Source organism: Telmatherina bonti (assembly GCF_933228915.1).
Source record: "Telmatherina bonti genome assembly, chromosome: 3".
In the NCBI taxonomy this organism is placed as follows: domain Eukaryota; kingdom Metazoa; phylum Chordata; class Actinopteri; order Atheriniformes; family Telmatherinidae; genus Telmatherina; species Telmatherina bonti.
The window spans coordinates 35,085,018-35,103,369 of record NC_136621.1 but is presented as its reverse complement, the minus strand read 5'-3'; the positions used below and the strand labels follow the sequence as shown (position 1 = coordinate 35,103,369).

General features: G+C 40.0%; 1 protein-coding gene across 1 annotated transcript in view; it reads left to right on the top strand.

Annotated features, from left to right (window-relative positions):
- The window catches only part of adgrl3.1 (adhesion G protein-coupled receptor L3.1), a gene marked incomplete at its 5' end in the record, with an annotated part of 102,975 nt that overhangs the window by 8,568 nt on the left and 76,055 nt on the right, over nt 1-18,352 (top strand). The window contains one exon of the mRNA XM_079264596.1: nt 18,101-18,210. Within this exon, the coding sequence (XP_079120722.1) occupies nt 18,101-18,210 (110 nt within the window). The remainder of the gene's footprint in view (nt 1-18,100; nt 18,211-18,352) is intronic.

Sequence of the window (18,352 nt, the reverse complement as noted above, 5' to 3'; positions counted from 1 at the left end):
TGGAAACTTCTGTGTGAATTGCTTGAATTGTTTGGTTTGGTGCGATGAGCAGAGCATATAAAATCCTGAATATGTGAGTTGCGGCAGGTTGTGCATTGTCAAATCTGTATTCAGAATTCATCCTGGTAACGCGTCAAGCTCTGAATTACCGATCCGATAACCATCATCTAAAAAAAAAAAACAAAACACCTGTAACACAACTCCTGGTGAATTCACAGCAGTGTGATGAAAAGAAGGACAAAGGTGATGGGAAATCTACTGAAACCAGTGTAACCAATGAGCTCCACACCTCGCAGTTCTGCTGTTCATGGTTCCTGCACATGCACTGTAGCACAATAGAACAAAGCTGCAGGATGGAAATGAGTCAGGTGACACCTCCCCCACACACTCCTCCAGCGTGAGTGCCTCTTTTTTAGCGACACTGCTGTGGGGAGCTCAGTGACTGAAAACCATAAAGTACTTTATAATCTATTATCAGTTTATCAATGAATAAATGCTCCTTTTTTCGTTTTTATCGGTTTTGTTAATACACTGATCTCCACTTTATGTCTGTGACATTTCACACCATGGAGACGTAAAACTTATAAGAGGACCTGATGAGTATGGGGCAGGTTTCACAGCTTGTACAGTAATTCATCTGTTTTGGGAACTTAAAGGAAATAAAACAATGTGGACTCTTTGAAAGGGTTTTAATTACCAGCATTTGAAAATTCATTCATTCATTCATTTTCCAAACCGCTTATTCAAATTCAGGGTCGCGGGGAAGCTGGAGCCTATCCCAGCCGACTTTGGGCGACAGGCAGGGTACACCCTGGACAGCTCGCCAGTCCATCGCAGGGCCACACAGAGAGAGACGAATAACCACACTCACGCTCACACTCACTCCTAGGGACAATTTAGAGTGACCAATTAACCTATCATGCATGTCTTTGGATGGTGGGAGGAAGCTGGAGTATCCTGGGAGAACCCACACATACACGGGGAGAACATGCAAACTCCACACAGAAAGGCCACTGACCAAACCAGCCAAGGATCGAACCAGTGACCTTCTTGCTGTGAGGCCACAGTGCTAACCACTGCGCCACCGTGCAGCCCAGCATCTGAAAATGAAACAGCAAATTGAGTTGAATTGGTCGTGTCTTCAAGGGCCTTAATTTAGAATTTACACATTGTTTCTATTACAATCAACCTTTTTAAATACAATGGCTAAACAGGAATGAAGTGTCATAATGTCCGAGGCACCGGCCTTGGTCTTTGGAAAACTGTCTTTGGGAATGTTGCATATTTAAGGAAGAGCAGTGTGTTATGTCATACCAATACATCCAGGGATTTCATCTTAAATCCAGGTCTTTTTTATAGTGAAATATGATTGAAATACTTTTATAGATGGTGGGTGATATTTACAATCTTAAGCTAAATTAGAGCGCTAACAGAAGTTTTAATATGGTGGAGCGAGAAAATGCTTCTAGTCTAAAAGATTCCGCTACGTCTGAAATATTTAAATGTCCAGTTTATAACCTGTAGAGAAAGTTTTAAAACTTCACATTTTATTTTCAATTTAATGTGAACTGAAAGTTGAAGTAAATTGTTTTAAATTAAATTAATATAAAGGACACATGGCGTCAAAGTTATGTAACATCTCCCAGCCACCACACCATCACAATTCCCCATTTTCATCAATAAATTACACTATTATAGTTTGATTACTGAAACAGCCAATCTAATTTGAGCATGTCTTTAAAATAATTTGAGATTACAGCACCGTTTAAAAAATCTTAATATACTCGGTTATGTATATACTGCATATATATATATGTATATATATATATATATTTATATATATATATATATATATGTATATATATTTATGCAGTATATACATAACTGATATATATATATATATGTATACATATATATATATATATATATATATATATATATATATATATATATATATATATATATATGTATATATATATATATATATATATATATATATATATATAAATATGTCAGTATGTCAGTGCTTTGGCCTTTAGGATTACAATAAAGTACTGTTTTATTTTCATTATTTGCATCAGACACGGTCAAGTAATTTTATATTTGCATACATACCTGAGCTATGATCTAATTCAGCTCTGATATGTAAATTTGTCTGATTTACATAAACTGACAGAAAACACACCAGAACTGAGAGTCAGAATATTTTCCAGATAAGAATTTATGGAAACAGTATCTTAAATTTGATCAGTGCTTAAAATGAAGTGTTTTTGCTCACCTTAACAAAAAAAACCAAACATAACCGGCAAAATGTGTTGCAGCGTCATTTGCTGATTTGTTGCAGCATCAGATGCGCTTGTGTCTGATTGAGTGTCTGATTGTCAGAACAAACATACTCTTAGCTTTGCGTCAGTGTTTATTTCAAACTGATTTTCCAGATGAAAAGATGACCTACAGTTTCTTAATCTGCTTGCAAACGTTGGTTCTTTCTGCAGTGTTTGACTGGCGTTAATTTGCTACAGGACTAAAATTTTAAAAGTGGTATTTTGGTCGTGACGAACTGGAAAATATGAACAGGACTAGGATAGCAATGATTAAGCATGGATCTCTGTAATTAGAAAATCTGGGCATAAATAATTAATTTATGTCACCATTAGGATCCGGATTTCTCAGTTCATGTGTTGCCCTGACTCTGAACGCTTCTTCCTGCTGCTACATTCTGTCCTCCTGTTGTTTCTCTCCAGTGTTTAATGTTGCCGTCATGGTTCCGTCTTCTGCTCCGTCTTCTGCTTCTCTATCAAACCACCTGCCTCTGACATGTGGCGGCATTGTGATTGCGATGCTTTTGGACTGGCTCGGTCTCTCACTCTGTTTCTGTCTAAATGCTGTGGCTGCAGCAGCTTGTGTGGCCACTCTCCTACAGCCGCTTCCATCCATAATTTATACGCAGGCACACACGCACGCACACGAAGAATGCTCCACACACAGCATTACACTGCCAGGGGCTGCACCAGACTTTAAGCTCCAATTAGCAGAGCCAGAGGCCAAACTTAATCTTGAGGGATCCTCTGTGGAGGTGACTCAGCCTAGAAACAACTGTTTATCACATATATTTTCAGCAAAAGTGTGTATGCTTTTAAAGAGGTTGTGATGCACACAATGCCGTATGGCGCAGTGTGTAATGGAGCTTGAATGTGCTCGTGCACACAGCCAGTTTTCTTATTGTTTCTTCTTCTTTTCTTTTTTCTTCTTTTTTATCAACTGCATTTCTTAACAACTGTGTTAAAGAAATGCAGACGTTCACACACCATGTTTTTGTCTTTGTGTACTTGTTAACACACACCAAAGTGTTTTTTTTCCCCCTTTTTCTTTTCTCACACACTACTCACAAATTCCTTTTTACAGTCTGGTTTGGCCTTTCTGGTTTCCAATCTATCTTTCCCTCAATATCTGTATGGTGTCCGTCTTTCATGCTCAGCTCAGCTGCTTGATAAAATCGGAACATGTTCTGCCTGCCCAGTGTTTCCCCAGTATCACATTCTCTCTTTGTTTTGCTTTCTACCACACTCCAAGGCCAGAAAGAGTGTATGTTTGTGTGTGCAGAATTTGTGTTTTCTAGACATGTGCATGTGTTTGTTCGTACGTGTGCGTGCGTGTGTGTGTGTGCTCGTAGCACATAATTGGTCCTGATATCAAAGCTTCATATCTCCAGAGGGTCTCACAAGGCTTCTCAGGCAACCTAGAAAGGACCTGATACCGCTGCATTTCCCAGATTATCTCCCCACTGGGATGCACTGGGTTGAAGGGGAAATGAAGCCGTGGCCATGAGAGTTATGCTTAATCTGTTTTAGTGATATACTGGTCTCAGTTCAGTGACTCACTCTGTTTTTATCAGGTTTTGAACCTGAACACCAATATTTCATTATGGCTTCTGAAGATTCTTGCGAAACTTTTTCCTTTTTAAAATTTTGTCTTTGATGCTAAATTAAACGCCACAAACCTCTTCAAGTGCAACCTTAAATTGCCCTATTTTTATTTTTCTGGTTTAGTACACCCTCTTTAAATTCTAAGTATGACTCTACGAGGACATTAAATAAAATTATTGACCCCTCTTTAGATATTAAAATGTAAACACAACCTCAAATAAACAACACACAACATATTACACAGTGTCATGATTTATTGAAGAAAAACTGAGTGTTTGACAAAGTGAGTTCACCCAGCTGGGATCCCGTGTGACAGTAATAACGTGAAGTAATTGTTGCATCTCTCACATGATTGTGCATCTTTACAAAAAAATGCATTAAATCAAAGGCCTTGCCACAGCTTCCATTCAGCGTTCAGCAGCAGTCATCAGACCATGCTGATTAAATTTTGTTTCACTAATTCTGGTCCAGGCTTTCACTTCAGGGTGGCAAACCTCTGGCTTTTAGATGTGCTTTTGTAAAATCATAGGGGATAAGGAATCATAGTTTTGTTTCAGTTAGCTGCAGTTCTCAGAAAAACAGCTTCACATTTAACTCTTGACATGCAAAAAACGTTTATGGCCAACTCATGTGACTGCAAGGTGTCCAGGTCCTGTGGCTCCGTAACATGTCCACATCATGACCCTTCCACCTCTGTGTTCAGTAGTAGGTATAAAATGTTTATCTCAATGACTTTTTGCTAAACAAATCATTGTACATTATGCTGAAATGTATCAACTTTGACTCTATGCAAAAGACAGTGTTCCAAAAGATCAGTTCAGATGGAATTTAGCTAATTTAGACTGCGCTGCAAAAACCCTTTTCCTGGCAGCCCTTCCAGACAAACTACAGATAGTTAGATTGTTTACTTTAGACAGCTCAAATTTTACATACAATTTACATAAATGATCTGGTGAACTTGATGGACGTTCACCTTTCAGAAGATTTCTCAAATGTCTTAAATTTTTACTTTAAATAATATTTCTTACTGTAGAATGATGGATTTCATCTTCTTAGAAAATGGCCTTAAAATATTTATTTTAATAAAATTTCTATCCATCCATCCATCCATCCATCCATCCATCCATCCATCCATCCATCTATCTATCTATCTATCTATCTATCTATCTATCTATCTATCTATCTATCTATCTATCTATCTATCTATCTATCTATCTATCCATCCATCCATCCATCCATCCATCCATCCATCCATCCATCCATCCATCCATCCATCTATCTATCTATCTATCTATCTATCTATCTATCATCTATCCATCCATCCATCCATCCATCCACATGAAACCTTATCATTGTAATAGAGTGCATTTTCTCTCCTCTGCATGTGTATTTCACTTTTCCACGCTGCAAATGATGGATACAGTCAGCATGTGGTTACATTAAGCAGCTGTTTCCTTCTGCACAAAGTGCTACAAGTCAAAATCTCGATCTCCCTCCAAGTTAATAGTGATCCATTCGCGTTAAATGACTTTATAGCTTCTACAGAGATGCTTCACATTCCGCTCCCTGGCCCTTACCGGTACTTGAGTGCTTCATGGACCCTCTACCTTTCAGCTCACTCTGTTTCTCAATCTCCCTCTTAATCCCACACACACGAATACTCGAGGCTGAAAGGGTGGACAGCCTGAAGAATGTGTGGACAGCGCACAGGCAAACAGACGCTGGTTTGCTACCTCTACCTCAGCTATCGTGTCAGAAAATTACTTCTGGACTTCAAACAGACTTTCCCCCGCCACCTCCATACCGCCCCTTCCACCTTGTCACTTTGTTTGCCCTCCTCCTTTCTCTCCCGCTCCTGTCCTTCCCTCTCAGTTGCTCTTATTCCCTGTCTCTTTCCATCCCTTCCAAAGAAGCCCCTCAACACACAAGGGGGGAGAAACTGCTTTGGCGAAAAAAAATATGGGTGAGGACTTGTTCTCTCTCTTCCTTTGTTCTCCTCTCCTTTCTTTGCTTTTGGAAGTGTTAAATATCAGCATGCCTCATTTATTATTCTGCTGTCTGTCAACCTCATGATATCTCAATTTTTTTGTCACTCCATTTCCAGTTTTTTTTCCCAATCCCCATTCCTCAAATTGCTTCTCACCCCCTTATTTCTCACCCTCACTGTCACTTCTCCTTCCTCCCTTGCCATCTGGTTTAGCTTTAACCTCCTTTCCTGGTTTGTTGTTTTTTTTTTCATTCTATAAGCTTTTTTCCACCCAGCACTGGGGAAAGGTGGGATTGAAGCTGAATTGCATAAGCTTATGGACTGCAGCCATTTTCCTCTACTTTATATGATATTCTATATTTCATGCCTATATTGATATATTGACCTCATGTACTCTGGTTGATGGTAAGACACCTCAAGCCTCTAAATGAAACCTCCAGCGGCCCAGAGGAACCAGCTTTAGGCACACTATTGCTGTAAAGTCATGCCTGAACACAACAGCCCTGCAAGCATGCAGGAAGAAAGACACAAAAAGGCTCGCAAACACACAAATACGCACTTCGGTACTCTTAAGTTTGGTCAAGTTGTTCCGACGGCTTGCCTCCCTCGAACTGAGCCACAGAGTTCAAAGCCCCGTGTGCGAGTATATGAATGCATTTGTGCACATACATATGGCAGCCATGCGTCTGTGTGCGTATTTTAAAAAAAAAAATACACACACAGTTGTATGCTTCTGAATGCGCGTGTGCGTGTGTGTTAGTTAGCATGCACTGGCAGCGTTTGAACCATCCGCACGGGAGACTGTAAAGAACCCTCTGAAGTTTTTTTTTTTTCCTTTCTTCTTCTTCTTCTTCTTTTTCTTTTCCCTTCTGATTCTCTCTGAATTATAGAAAACCACTAGGATCACAGGCTGCAATCTAGTGTTAGCTGTGTCCCGCAGCCCGAGTCTGTGTAACTAGTGAACTATGTCATGCAGTCTGGCAATTTTTTCAGCCACTTCTACACTTCATCTGTCTTCTCCATTTCAGTCTAATCCATCTCTGTAAAGACAGGAGAAGATGAGAGACACACAGCGACTAATGACACATAAATAAATGCTTAAAACCTTACATAAATCCCACACTTTTCATGATTATTCCACCCCAGCGACTCTAAGCACAAAAAACAATGCTGTCTGCTAAATTGAAGCTTCACTCTGAGGCTGTGATGTGTGTGCGCATGTGTGTGATGTCTTCCCGAGGTGGACTCACCAGGATACTAACAAGAGAATCTTGTTAGCGTATCAATCGCTGACTTTTTCTTTCTTGCTCACCCTTCCTCCGTCTTGCCTCCATTAACTATCCGGCTTCCCACTGAATGAGGTCATATCTAGAAATGTCCTACTTAATGTGTGTGTGTGTATGTGTGTAATGGTGTGTGTGCGCGCGCTGCCACCCTCACACAGTCACTACGGCTACAGGAGATGCCCTGCAGCACCCTGGGGGCCCAACTGTCACCCTTGTTCAGTGCAGTAATTAGGGCCCACACACACACACACACACACACACACATACATCCACACAAACACACACAAAGATAGATGCATAGAAGTGAGAACATACTTAAAAATAGATTCTGGCAACATATAAATGATTTCCTTAAGATGTTGGGAATATTGTTTATGGCTTCCTAATCATATCAGTGATGTAATTACCCCTCATGCATTCAGTTCCCACAGCTGAACTAATATGAATTCACCCTGACTGACAACTGTGTGTGCATATGTGTGAGTATTTCTCCACAACCTCTGTATTTCCACATGTCAGAGTCTGACCCTGCTCTCCTGTCACCGCCGCTCTGCTAACCTTAGTTATCATGCTTCACTGAGCAGCTAAGCTACATGGCTGCCTGAGAAAGGCTTGAGACTGACCCAGACACTGCACACTTTGTCTCTCGAACACACATGCACACAAGTGTGTCACGTCCAGAGACAAGAGCGTGAATCGGTGTCTCAGACATGCTGGCATGTAGACAGTGATTGACTACCTGACTGACTTGATACTTTGACACTGACACCGAAGTGCAAATCCAAACCAGGACACAAGCTTTCCTTCCCCCAGCACCACCGACCGCTCTCCCACCCCGCTGCAACTTTCCGATTTCTTTGTGCTTCATCAGGCGGGGATGACTGAATCCTCCAAGTCCGTCTCCCTCTTTCCTTCTCGCTGTCTCCCTTTGCCACCAAGTAGAAACACTGTTTGTTGTCAATCATAAAGAACAATCCATCTGTAAAAATAAGCCACATATCTTTAGATATGTTTTAGAGTTTGCATTTAGCAGGTAGTTAGGTTTAAACCAGGGAGGATGTGTGTGTGTGTGTGTGTGTGTGTGTGTTACTGCGCATAATGAAATCCACAGGCAAGCGTGAGGCATAGACCAGCACTGGGATATCAGGGAAGGAATGTTTCTTGATGGAATAAGGAGGAAGACTCCCTGAGTGTGTCCTGGAATTGGACGATGTGGAAGTTGCCATGGTTACCAGTGGAGATGGTGGAGCTCAAAAGCTGTACTTGGCTGTCAGCCTGCCAGAAGGATAGAGGGAAGAAGTGTTTGTGTGTTATTTATGTGCCTTTGCAGCCCAGTTGATAAAAAAAAAGTGTAGTTATAGCACACGGAGTCATGTCATGTGTTATTATGGGTCTGTTTTTTTTGTCTCTTTTCTTTGTTACTTTCGGCACTACACGCTTTGTACGGAGAGAGGATGACACTCTGCCCCGCACTTAACTGAAACTATTTGATGGATTGTTTTAATGGGGAAAAAATCCCATGAAAAAAAAGCTTAAAATAAGTGTAAATGTCCCTGAAGTGGCACGCTATCCACACGTTACCCTAAGATCGTGTTTGCCTTTGTGTAAGATAAGATATTTAATGATTATTAAGTAGCCTCATTTTTTAAAAAGGTTTGTTATCCCACAAAAAAAAAAAAAAAAAAATGTTATGACATATTATATTAAAAAAAAAGGTCATTATTACGGTGTGGATTACGCATTACACAGCCGCTTTATCTCCAGTTAACATTTATATTAGTCTCATTTTCACCAAGTGTTGAAAAACATTCCATCAAGCATCTCGAAATCGCATCGTGTTGTCACGTTATCTTAACAATATCGCAGGTATTATGCAGATCACAGAGAAAAATGCTCTGTTTCCCCATTTGCATACAAATGGTCCTCTGCATGCAGAAAGGAAGCTTTTGACTACTGCACCTAACTTTTGGAAACATCTTTAATACACAGAAGCGATTCAGCGGTTCGCTCCAATGACCTGAGCGTGGTTGGATGGATCGGACCGTTGTGTTCACTTGACTTGACTAGTTTTTTATCATGACGCTTTCTGTCACGGACATCCTTCAGAATGTATGCTGTCATGCATGAGACTTACAGGAAATGAGGCCGTGTTTGACACAGGGCTTGCAGTATTCATGGTAAACACACATATACGTTTCCCTGCATACAATGCATTTTGTGTAGCAAAAAAAAAATATATATATTATTGGAGGACAGCATCCTCCAGCCAAATATCAATAATGTAACACGTTTCAAAGTTTTCCTAGCAGACAGAAAAAAAACTAAAACACGAAACAAAACCAAAAAAAAAAACAACAAAAAAACATCATTTTACCTGTGGCTTGTCTGATAGGCTACTCCGGAGTTGACAGAAACACATTCAGGGACCTCAATAGAGTGTGCATTGGTGTTTGGGTGTGTGTGCATGTGTGTGGTAGGGGAGAAGACAAAGACTGAGACAGATCTGTCACTACTTCATCAGTGAGGTGTGGTGGTTTTGCTGCAGGATGCGATGCATCTGCCTTAGTATACCCCATGGAAGACAGATACACAGACTCACACAAACACCTAGACACCTGAGTTTTGCTCCCTGGCTCTTACCTCTGTCAATCACAATCCCTGCATCAATCTTTCAATTATTTGCTACATTCCTGCTCCTCTGCATCCCTCCACAGTTTCTGCTCTATCTCTGCAACCTATCCACCATCCAGATCTATTCCTCCTATTGTCCATCGCCAAACATCCCCTCTGTACATGTGTGTATAACCATAGCAGCGGACTAATAAAGCAGAAATGAGGCCAGCAGCAGAGGAATCTCATGTGTGGTGTCTTTATGAGAGAGAGGGAGAGTGGCTTTTTATCCTATAGCAAGATGTAACTGTGCTGTGACTGCTGTCAAATGGGTTTCCTGAGCTCCCGCAGGACAAAGAACCCTGAAAAAAAACTTCTTTCCCCATTTTTTTTATCCTCCATTATGGTCATAAAGTCCTTTATTTCATATTTTCCCAGCTGCTTAACTGTCACTGTTTCATTTCACCCAGTTTTGGGATTTCAGTTGCGTTTCTTTGATGAATGTGAGACAAGCTTATCATTTTTTTTTCCTTTTCATTTTCTTTAACTAGGAAATATTTGGGGGCGCTAGTTACAGTACTGTATTCATCCAGTTTTATTACATACCTTTTGATATTCATGCAGTGTAATCCATAATGGTATTATGCAGCCATAATGTTCTTTCTAGTAGTGTTTAATTGTTTGTGAAACAATTTATCTCAAAATGAACGCAGCAAAATGAAAGGACAGCAAACAGTGGACAAATTATACGGGATACACACACATACACACACTATCGCTAATGTATTCTTGATTAAAGAGAAGGTGAACGCAGCCATCAGGCAAACACGATATGCTTTATCACACTACACTGACATTAACTCTTCTAGTTTTCACTCGTTTCCTTGTTGCAGCTCATCTCAGTGCATGCTGAAACATCTCCACGCACAACCCCACGGATAATTCTTCACTATGACTTTATGTAAAAGTGCAGCTGTCTAAAGCAGAAACATTATTTTTTCCCTTTTGTTTTTCTGCAAGTTATTTCACAGTATGAGGGGAAAAGCGAGAAAAAGGCAGTGGCGTTCGCACAGCGAGTCCATATTGCGCATTCCCGAACGTTGCACAACTCTCCGAGGGAATTCTACCAAGAGATTTCTCAGGATTCTGAACCATAGATGTTCCCGCTGGTGTTAGAGAAGATGCCAAACGATGCTCAGAAAGGCATTGATGAAATGTGTTATTTCATCAATGCTCCAGAGATTAGCATTTAAGTTCATGAATATGCAGTCTTTTTCAATGTCTATGAATAGAATTCCAGCATTGTGGGAGAACAGGAAAAGATGCTCGATAGAGTCGGGAAAGTAAGAATTTGGACACCTGAATGACATTGATTTTCAGAGAGGTGTAGCGCCACACTCATTGATGGCTTTTCCTAAAATAGCATGTTTTTGTAAGTTGCCTTTATTTATTTATTTATTATCATTTTTTTCCTTATGCATGTGCATCAAAATCCTACTTTACTCTAGCTGGGATAGAGTGGTCCATGGGTTCTCCTCTCCAACCTGCCAGACTTCCTGTGTGCTCCCTTCACACATAAATATGATAAAATAAAATGATCACTAAGCTCTTCCAGGCTTTCCAAATGTTATTTGACTGCGTGGATCACATTCCTAATATGAAATGAGTCACTTTGTGGGAGTATTCAGTGTTGTATAGCTGCTCCTTTTCCAGGAATTGTGCATGGGGGAAAAAAAGATTGTTTCAGCCACATTATGAGTTCAAACAATGCAGAACCCCCGGTGTGGACGTTAGGTTGCAGTCAACCCACACTGCTTTTATTACTCCTTTCTCTTTGCAATGATAAGCAATTATTGTGTGAACATACTCAATGACGTCAATGATTGTTTAAATTTCTCAACTTTGACCATCGAAGCTTTAGTCAAATAAAGATTTCCTAAAGCTTGACTGATTGTGTTGATAAAATCATATGTCAGTCGACAACATTAACATGCAGAATTAAAAGAAATGAAACGACTGTCCTTCCCAAGTCATACATTAAGCTGTTACTGTGCAGTTTTGCAGGAGCTTTAATCCTTCTTAATATCCAGAACTGTTTAAAAGTCTAAAGACACCCTTTAGGGAAAGTTCTTCCTGAAGGACGTTTCAAAGCTCTACATTGAATGTTTCCTGCTTTTTGTTTTGTTCTCTGCCAAGATGATCCTACATTGTTTCAGTAATGTTGAGATGTGAGCTCTGGGGAGGGGTCCTCACTCCATTAGATTGATTGCCACTGATTTTCAGTCCAGTTCTTGTGTCATTTGACATACCTCAGCCTTTTCTTCCCGTTTGTCTTCCTTAAGAATGACTTCTTGCCAGCTGCTCCTCAGTGGGCGCCATTTGATAGGGCCTCAGCAAACAGTAGTTAGCTGTCTGAAGGACCAGATGCATCTCAGGTCTTGTGTCAGGTTGTTTGTTGTTTATTTTTGTCAGATTTTTTTTTTTTTTTTTAAGCACACAGTGGTTCTGTCAATGAGTCAGACACTCAACACCTTCGTATGACTGGGATGTGCCTGGTCGCACAGCCGAGAACAAAAACACCACAAAACATGGTGATGGTGCTGAAAAGTTGATGCATAAAATAAAGTAAAATAAAATTAACAATAAGGCACTCAAGGCAGGTAAATCTGAGTGCTTAAAATTGCAAAGGATGATGATGGCGCTGTTGCAGGGGTGGAGAGGACAGTAAAAAATCTATAACAGAAGGCTATTAGAATTGGTATTACTTTTTCTCTTCACCTTTTATTGAAACTGTAAAGGTTTTGTTTTTTTTTTATGGCGACTGTCTTTAATGTTATATAAGGGACATCATTTAACTAATATGTCTGCTGAGCTCTAGCAAATTGATGTCTTCAGATGCATCCATGCAACCAATTATGCTTGTTCTACTGAAGGGCTCAGGTGAGGTCATTTCTTGCAAAGAGCTAAAATTTGTTTTCATGGTTAATTTAGTGTAGCACCATACCTGGATGAGAAACTCTTGAGAGATGCGTAGATTAGTTAGAAATGATATAAAGGCAAAAGTTACTCAAATAGCCACTTGTAACAATCAAGGTATGCAGAATGCCACCAGCGAACCTTGAAGCCGTTGGGTCACAGCTGCGTCGGATGCCATGGCTGCCAGCTATAAGGGAAACTAGAGCTGCAATGTGCACAGGTTCATCAAAACTGTACAACAGAAGGCGAGAAAAACTTATCTGGTCTGATGAGGCTCCATTTAAGCTGCAACACTGAAATGCGTAAAAAATTGGTGCAAACAACAACAGTTACAGCAACAGTCCAGCAGTTCAGACGGGTGCCTGTATTGTATGAAATAAATTGAATGAAATGAAAAAAAACTTTATTTGTCCCAGAGAGAAAATGCAAAAGAAAGCAAATCCTACTCATGTGGGGGATATTTTGTGCCAGTTTAGCATGGTGTAAACACCACATCCTTCCTGAGTATTGTGACTAACAATGTCCACATCTTTTAGATCACAGTCCACCTATCTTGTGATGTTTACTTCCAGTAGTTTAATGCACCATGTCAAACAATCCCAAATTGGTTCTGTGAACATGACAATGAGTTATCTGTACTCAAAGAGCTTTGATCAAACCAGATATGGAAGATTAATAAACCTGGCTGGAGTTGGTTATCTGCTACTGCGACAGTAGAAACGATCATAGTGTGTGTGAGGTGACTAGTTTTTCTGGAACCAGACACTATTCCACATAGTTTTTATGTGTTGAACATGTTCATGTAAAATCAGGGATAAAAGGCCTCAGGACTGGTCTGAATAAATTTAAATGTTGAATCCAAGAGACCTTGCCGAGGCTTTATGTGTCACTCTGAGGAATTGCTTCAATTCTTCAGGATTAGTTCTCACTTCTCACTTGTTCTGTAATTATAGATCTTTAACACATCTGCATTCAAGCATACCCACATGTGTGGGCTGTCTCACACACACACACACACACACACACACATACGCACTCAAATATTTATTCTGTTTTACACCTGTTAGCCTGCATGCACACGCTCCCACATATGCATCAGCACTGTCGCACATATGCCCCATTAGCCGGCACCAGCCTCACCGAGTCAGTCGGTTACATTCATGTGAACGACTGAAACGGAGAGGCAGAGCTGAAGTGAAGGGAGTTCTCTCCCAAACAAAGTGAAAAACATCAACGGCACTGCAGTCACTGAGCTTTCTGTTCCTCTGCCTGCCACAGCTTGGCTTTGTTAGTGAATGGTTTGTTTGTCTACAGGCGTGTCTGTGTGTGTGTGTGTGTGTGTGTGTGTGTCGCACGTTGCAAGAGAGCAAGACCAGCAGGCAAGACGGTGTCCACTGCTTTGTTTTGATGCGGTCCTGCTAATTTAAAAGAAATCAATAAATAGAACAGGATGGAAAGGTGTGTGTGTGTGTGTGTGTGTGTTATGGATTTATATTAATCATGGGTCACAATGCAGAGAGCTCATGGAGAGAAGGAAATGAGAGCAATATTTAAAAAAAGAGGAGATGGAGGTACTGGGGACATGAGGGAGTCTTTTTTGGATCTGAGTCAGGCACTGGCTCAGACGGAGCGGTGACGTCAGTGTGGGCTTTACTGAAGATGGGGGGATTGAAGGAGAAACAGAGGGAAGGCTGGAGATGACGCCCTGAGGGAGGCAGGGATGAGAAAAGTATTAAGGAGTGAGAGAGGACAGAAAGAGAGAGAACAAGTCAGCAATAAGAGTCCTACCACATATATCTGGGTGTGACTTCGGAAATTGCAGCTAAATGGGTTTAAAGACAGAAAAACAGACAGAAAAAATGACAGTTGGAACCGGAGACAAATGGAGAGGAATAATTCCTCGGCGGGAAGGATGGAGACAGAGGCAGAAAAAAAAAGTGGGTTTTTTTTTTTTTTCTATCTTGGCTTAGAGAGTGTGGGGAGAAGAAAAAGAAAGGTACTGCAGACAAAAATAGACAGAAAGAGGGAGTGATTGGGGAAAGATATAGCACACAAGGGATTGTCGAATCTTTGCTCTCTACCTTTTATTTAGTCAAAAAAAACCTTCAGTGAATTATAACTCAACCATGAAGCAGTTTTTGCAGTGATATAAAGCAGAAATATGCATAAACATTCATTCACACAGATAGTTACATTATCATCCATGTCTACACCTTGTATCAAATCTTTTTAAATCAGTATTGAAGTTTTAACCTTTAACATGTCCAAACAGCTGTTTTTAATACTATTACTGGCATATTTTATGACTATTTTCACATTTGAACTGCAATGTGTTTCCACAACACCAAAGCATGTGATATTAATAGTTAGCAACAAATTTCACCATTGATTAGGTGGATCTGAGTTATGATACACTGCGTGTTCTGCATCAGAGGCGTTTGTCTAGCTGATGGCAAAAGGTAGAGAATAAAGACATGGCACAAAGTACAAAGAGAGGGTAATGTTCCAAGCAAAAGGGATTAAGCAACAATACACCCTCAGACTGTTTTACTTCATGAGGGATCAATGCAGCAGCTACTTCAAAACTGGACAGAGCTACAAACTCAGCTAAACTGGTAAATCTCATAAGTAGCAAAACCAGACAGGAGGTATAGTATTATAGTAGTCTGTTATGGTTGTTTTTAAATTAACCTGCAGTTGTGTGCTTGTCTATCAAATGGACCGAGATCCGCTGGAGGCAGCAAATTTAGCTCGACACATATACAGTTTTAATTGTTGGAATTCAGAGAAGGTGTAAAATAAATTCTGGATTTATTCACAACACAACCTTAAGCAATATTTTAATAAATATCCCATATAACAGACACACATCCCCTCATATTTTAGCTCTAGTGGGAGTTTGTTTGTTTAGCATTAGCAACACTGTTAGCTAACATGCACTAGCAAGAGGTTGTTTTCACAGAGTTTAGTATATTTTTCACTGAGAAAGCTATTTCAATAAACAAATTCAAGATTTGAGTGGTTTTATTCATATTTGTAATGTATTTATCTTATTTGTTGATCTCCTTGGGTTTGACTTTTTGATACCTTGTTATTTCACTGCCCTTTCACTCGAATTGCAGTATTTTAGATGATTTTTCATCCCCTCTTCTTTAGTGTTACAAGTGGTTTTTACAAAGCCTCTGGGCCTTTGTGCTGTCAGTGTTCAGGCTTAAACTCTGGATCTGGAAATAATTAACGCTACGCCTGTGCCTGTGGCAGTACTTTGAGCACACGGTTACGAGGGAAACAGTCAGCTTGGCTCATTTATCTGCAAGCGCGATGACATCAAAAGTAGCGGACGGTTTTCAAGCTAGGTCATTAAATGACGTTTTTTGTCCTCTGATTCAACACTGTTGGCCAGCTTGTGTCCATTGGCGGGTGCTGTGAGCAAAGTTGTAGCAGCGTGTCAGTTCTGTGCCACCCTCAGTCCACAAGTTGCAATGGTGACAGGTGACCGATGATGAAGGCACCGGGGCAAGAAATTAAAAAGCACAGAGGCGAGAAAAAAGAAGGGAGGGAGAAAGGAGGAGCGTACATTGTTATTAGAATATGACAGACACTGCAACACATCCACTTTTAGGCCTTTTAAACTCCAATAACCCCTCACCTGACTATCCATAAACTGCTCAGAAGTAGGCATCAATAAATGTCACAGTGAGTAGCTTCCTGCAATCTACACGATGTCACTGTTATAAGTGAATATGGAGCTAGTTCTTATGCATATTTCATTATGTAAATTTCTTCCTTTTAAAAATTAGATTTAGATGGCTCATTAAAAACATCTCAATAGGAGAGTTTTGACTGTTTTAATGTAAATGTCATCTGCTTGACAGGTGTGTACAGAGGGTAAACCAGAGCAGATTAAGTAATTGAAAGAAAATATCCAGAGCGGAAAAGATAGCTCATCAACACTCTTAAAATAGCCCTTCTCTTCTTACGTGTGCTTTGTCCCTCGTCTTGTACAAAACATATTCTTTATTCATGTCATTTGAATAATTCATTAAAAACCATGAAGTGCCATGGACTTAAAAAAGGCACCTCAGTGTGATGTAGCATTTTATATAACATGTATCGATCATGATAATATACGGTCACACCAACAAATTGCCTTTGGTCATGCAGGAGTGCTGCATACATGTTTAATTAAACATAAATTATATGCATGCATTTTCAAAAGCTGCAGGCCTGCTGTACATGGACGTAAATGCGTATGCTGACAGGTTTAATAGACACAGCGTGCCGCCTTACATCACCTGTGTTAATAAGAGTGAAAAATACTTACATTTTGTGTGTCAGAGGAGAGGGCCCCCCTGATGATTAGATTTAATTATCTGGAGTCTGGGTCAAAATACTCTTAAAGACATAGGTTATTGTTCTTGCTGCACAGACACATGCACACAGACACACGCACACACAGCAGGAGTGTCCTTGTGCTCCAGCTCTTGAGTATCCATCCACCTTGTGTACAAGTGAATTCAATGATTCCATTACTGTAATGTCCACTCCAGAAGTACCAATAAGGGCTTATTGTCTGCCACATTTACAACATAAAGGGTTCTTTAACACAGATGACTCTTGTTTGGATGAAAGTAGAGGATTGCGTGGAAGTATAGGTGCCTGAGGAAAGGAGCTGGCGGAGCAAAGTTATGCTTCAAATGTAAAATTATTCATAGCCGATGATCATTTTCTACTAAAAAAGTACTAAAACAAAAAAGAAAAAAAGGAGAGAATTTTACAAGCCTGGTGTGTCTGTTAGTTTGAGCTGCAGCTGATTGTTCTTCAGTCTGTCAATCCATGCGAGTCTGACCCATTTTAATGTTGACAAAAGTGCCACATCACTGATGAAAAATAGATAATAGGAAGAGTAAAGTAGTGAAACTTTAAATGTGATTTCAAATATTTTATTGATCCTTTTTGTTTGTATTGCAGTCACTACACTTATAGGTGACTGAATTTAGTTATCCAAGTCATTACGGACATTTTAGTCCCTCTCTAATCACAGTTTTCTTCCGTATTTTTCCAAGTTTGTTCTCCAATTTTAAAACGTGACCTTGTAAAAAAAATAAATAAATAAAAATAAAAATATTATAATTTCAGGATTCGTGCAGAATGTTTTGGCTCTGATGGTTTCTGATTCACCAGTCCAAAAATAAATCTATCCTTCATGAAGCTTATGATCGCCTTTTTTTTGTTGCTTTTCCTTTCTTTTTAATGACAAGTTCATTTTGGATGATAGATGTGTGTTTTACGCTTTATCGGGTCTCTGCTTGTAGATGCAACAACCGTACCCAGTGTGCAGTGGTGGCTGGCCCTGATGTCTTCCCTGATCCCTGCCCAGGCACATACAAATACCTGGAAGTCCAATACGAGTGTGTTCCTTACAGTAAGTACAGTCATTCTTTTACTCATGAAAATATCTCATGCCTGTAACGTTGCTGCGGCCAGCATGTAAATTCATCACCAAACGGAGTGACAGGAATCTCATTTAAAGTTTTCATAGATTATCTGCTTTAAAGCTGAATATG